We start from the raw sequence: 3,951 nt of genomic DNA, 5'->3' as shown, positions 1-3,951 counted from the left end.
CTTGTCAGCCACAGTAACTTATCCCCTGGGGTATCTGAGCCATCACGTGCCTCTAGGACTTCTTTAAAAGGTCAAGAGGACTTAACTAAGGTCTATATAAGTCCTTCTCTATGTCATTTGAAAAATAATTAAGTCAAGAGGACTCTGCAGATCTTTTACCTGACAATATTATCTCTTCTTGGCTTGGGGAAAACTTAGTGGGCAGGTGAGTTCAATCTTTCTTCCGGAGCTTTAGAAGACATCACAATAATTCACACAAAAAATGCATGGAAATAACCAAAGATGCCCAACCGCCAGGCAGGTCTATAAATACATTTGACTTTGTCCTCAGCTTGTACATCTGAAGACTTAAGAGGAAATATCAGTGACTTAAATGCATAATGTGCATCTGAACTAAAGGATGGAGCAGTTGGCTCCTGCAGGGCAGCTCGCCTGATCTGCCCTGGGACCTGGGCTCAGCTCGGGGCCATTTCCACAGCTGGGAGAGCAAGAGCAGAGGCAACTCTACCCAACAGTATTTTTCATTTTGCAGTATTCTTGACATGGCTCTTTCCAGTATCCTGACAGAAGCTGAAATTGCTGCTGGTCTACAGAGTTGTCAAGGTAATAGTTCTCTTTTTAAATTTGGCTTTGCCGTTTATCTATCAAATTCCTTTGTCCTTGCTACCCCAAAGTCCCAATTCCAATGGAAACAGAAAACTCTCTCTTACTAAAAACAGAAAAAGGATTCAAGGTATTGGAACAGATGCAAGTTTTAATCTTGGCCAACCAAGCTACAGATACCCACCATCATTTGTGTACTGCAGCAATTTTAAGGATGAAAAAATCCAGAGGCTGAGTCCTGCATCAGAAATCCTGTTTTTTCAGAGAATAATAATAAAACTACTGCCGATTTCAATACAAGCACAGTATTGATCATCAAGTTCTACAATTATGTCTTCCAGTGAAGTATCTATTTACAAGGCTATGTTCTTTGTGCTGAAGACCACAGTCATTATTTCGGGACCTTCCTAGCTGAGAGACATCATTGACGGAAAAATCCCATTTATCTGATATAAACTCAGCAAAATCAAACACTTGGGGTTTGTAATCACCCTCACTGTGCTGCAGAATAGTTTGCTGCTTTTTGACTAAAAAGCTAATTTTTATTCCAGATTTTTGACTACCTTTCTTCATCCCTCTTTGTTTCCATCTGCTTATTTCAGCCGCTGATTCATTTGATTATAAAACCTTTTTTGTCAAAGTGGGTCTCAATTCCAAGTCCAAAGAGCAAGTTGCCAAAGTCTTCGGAATTCTTGACCAGGACAGGAGTGGCTTTATTGAGGAAGAGGAACTGAAGTAAGTAAATTAAAAAGTTTCCATCAGGGTTGTGGTTTATCATCTACAAATGCATGATAAGATCAGAAATATTCCCTTTCCTCCTATCCCTTTGGATGGGAGACAGTTGTGTGTTTGTGCACCTGTGTGTGAGTGCTGGTGGAGCTGCAATTCAAATAACAAAGGCAAGGCTGGATGGGGAAACTCTGACACTGAAAATACTCATTTCATGTAGCAGTAACTGACAGACTGTGAAGATAAAAATAGCAGTTCTGCTATAGCTGCTTTTTATTATTGCAAGATTTTTCACCAGACTGAATTCAAAGAGCCATTTTTCTCTCATCTTTCTTCCTGTCACATGAATTCTACCTTCCAGATCACATTCATCCAACTTTGAAGTTAAAAATAAGGTTAGAGAAATTCTTGCTGCTGAGACTCTGCATCTTAGGAGAAAGAAGGATGATAACAAGGGAGGGAAGATGAATCCTGCCACTACAGAGTCAGTGTTAATTTTGCCTTTTGAATTCAATGAAACCAAAATGTCATAAGGATTCTTATAGGCTGTGAAGCAGCATCCTCTTATTTCCTTACCCTCACTCTCAATGAAGTTAGAAGAAGTTTTACCATTTAAATAGTTCTCAAGAATGAAATCATGCTTGAAATTTTGCAGCTATTACCAGTCCAAACCCTGAACACTTTCAGTACGTGTCACTCATTTGTTCTCTCATCTTTACCAGACTTTTCCTGAAGAATTTCTCAGCCAGTGCCAGAGCTTTGACTGATGCTGAGACCAAGGCGTTCCTGGCAGCAGGGGACAGTGATGGAGATGGTAAAATTGGAGTGGATGGTAAGACTGCCCTTATTAAAATTATAATATCTGCCTTTGAGACTTCCAAGGGCAGCTCTAGGCAGCTGCCCTGCTCCATGTACTGGATGTTACCGATCTGATGCTGAGGTGCTCAGATCTGCTGTGTTACAGAGAGGATCTAACACAGGAACAGGTTCTGCCCCTGGCTAAAGTGATCAGTCCATTTTCTCATGTATGGAGATTTTTTCAGGGCTGGAACCTAAATTCAATCTATAATTTCACTGTTTTTTGCTAGTGAACTGTGATCCAATGTGACACTTAAATGTAACACTTCCTTTGCCGTAAGTATCTATTGTTATGAACACACAATGGGCTGCCTTTAAGGAATGGTTGTCAGAGGAAGCAGCATTGTTTTCCCATTTTAACTCTAAAAATCAGGAGAGAAATTTTGGCTGTTTGTTTGACTGATTACAAACAGAAGTCCAATTTTATTATTATTTTTTCTTCTTTTTTCAGAGTTTCAAGCTCTGGTCAAATCATAACCAGGAGTCAAGATAAAGACCAAGATATATGTGCCATAAACAATCTATCCTATTGCAAACCTACTGTTTATTTACACATTTTATACCCTGAAAGGTCATGAACAATTGTTAGAAAGTGGTTTCTTATTGCTGGAAAACATCTGAAGTGGTACAAGTAATACTTAAGTTGGGCTGCCAGGTGTTTTAAGCAAAAGATCCGTGCCATGAGGGACTGAACTGAATTCACTCCTCAAATCCGAATTTAGGGCATTAAAGATACAAACTTATATATTAAGAGGAGAAATTGAAAGCATCTCTGTGGGCCACTGAATTTTCAATATTTGCATAAATAGCTAGCATATATTGTAAAAAACCAGGATTAATGAAATGTCCAGATATAAAATGTTTATGGCAACTGGTAGCAGTGGTATTTAAAAAGAGGCATTTTAATATTCCATATGTTTTTCTGTCATTCTTTATGCAAATGATTGTGTTTCAGAGACTAAGTGTATTGCAGAACCTTGCACTAATTAAGTCATCAATTTAAGATCAACTGGATCCAGGATGAATTTAGATTACTGAAATAGCAATATATTCAAAATTCCCCAAAGAATCCCTCACCTTCATGCCCACTCGAGGGCACTATTGTTCCACTACTGAGAAGCTGAAACAGTGTTCTGTGTGCTCAAATGGATTCCAGAAACTCCTCGTGTTCCACCTGCCACTTCTGCAAAAAGCACTTCAAAAAAACAAGTCCCCAATGCTCCATAAGAGCAAATAGGGGAATGCTGCTAAATAATCAACATTCTACTGCTTTTCTCCTCAGCACTGAGAATAACATAATGCCCACATCTCACAGGGTTGCAAAATGCATCAATGTTTGTGAGGAAAGTATAATAAAATGAAGAGTGCCATAAAAAAGTGCTAAGAAATTAATATTTTTTTCTCTACAGACACATTGAAATAGCAGGACAGACATAAGGAATGGAGAGAATGCAAAATTCAAGGAAGTTACTCATTAATTGAAGTTAATTTTGTGTACTAGATTAGGGTTCTGGTTGAAAAGCGTGGGTGTGATGATGTCACCACAATTTTGCCATAGGTTGCAACACAGGATGTGGCCAAAAGTTTGTGTTCTATCACCATCTGTTGCAACCAGGTGGGGCAGTGATCCTTATCTCCATGGGAGATATTATCTGCTCATGGGCCATCCATTAAAGCCAAGTGGGGCAGTCACACAACCTTTTCCACAACCCATCCTCCCTCCAGGAAAATATTGTCTGTTATTCCATTAATTCCCACTGT

At 39.1% G+C, this 3,951-nt stretch overlaps 1 protein-coding gene across 1 annotated transcript; it reads left to right on the top strand.

Annotated features, from left to right (window-relative positions):
* Window positions 1-506: 506 nt before the first annotated feature.
* Window positions 507-3,487, top strand: LOC117003917 (parvalbumin beta-like). The gene is made up of 4 exons (XM_033074297.1): window positions 507-603; window positions 1,206-1,338; window positions 2,055-2,164; window positions 2,642-3,487. Exons 1-4 carry the CDS (start codon window positions 543-545, stop codon window positions 2,665-2,667), a joined length of 330 nt encoding a protein of 109 aa, XP_032930188.1. The 5' UTR covers window positions 507-542; the 3' UTR covers window positions 2,668-3,487.
* Window positions 3,488-3,951: the final 464 nt, after the last annotated feature.

Source organism: Catharus ustulatus, chromosome 16 (genome assembly GCF_009819885.2).
Source record: "Catharus ustulatus isolate bCatUst1 chromosome 16, bCatUst1.pri.v2, whole genome shotgun sequence".
NCBI lineage: Eukaryota > Metazoa > Chordata > Aves > Passeriformes > Turdidae > Catharus > Catharus ustulatus.
This window is presented reverse-complemented; position numbering and strand designations above follow the sequence as displayed.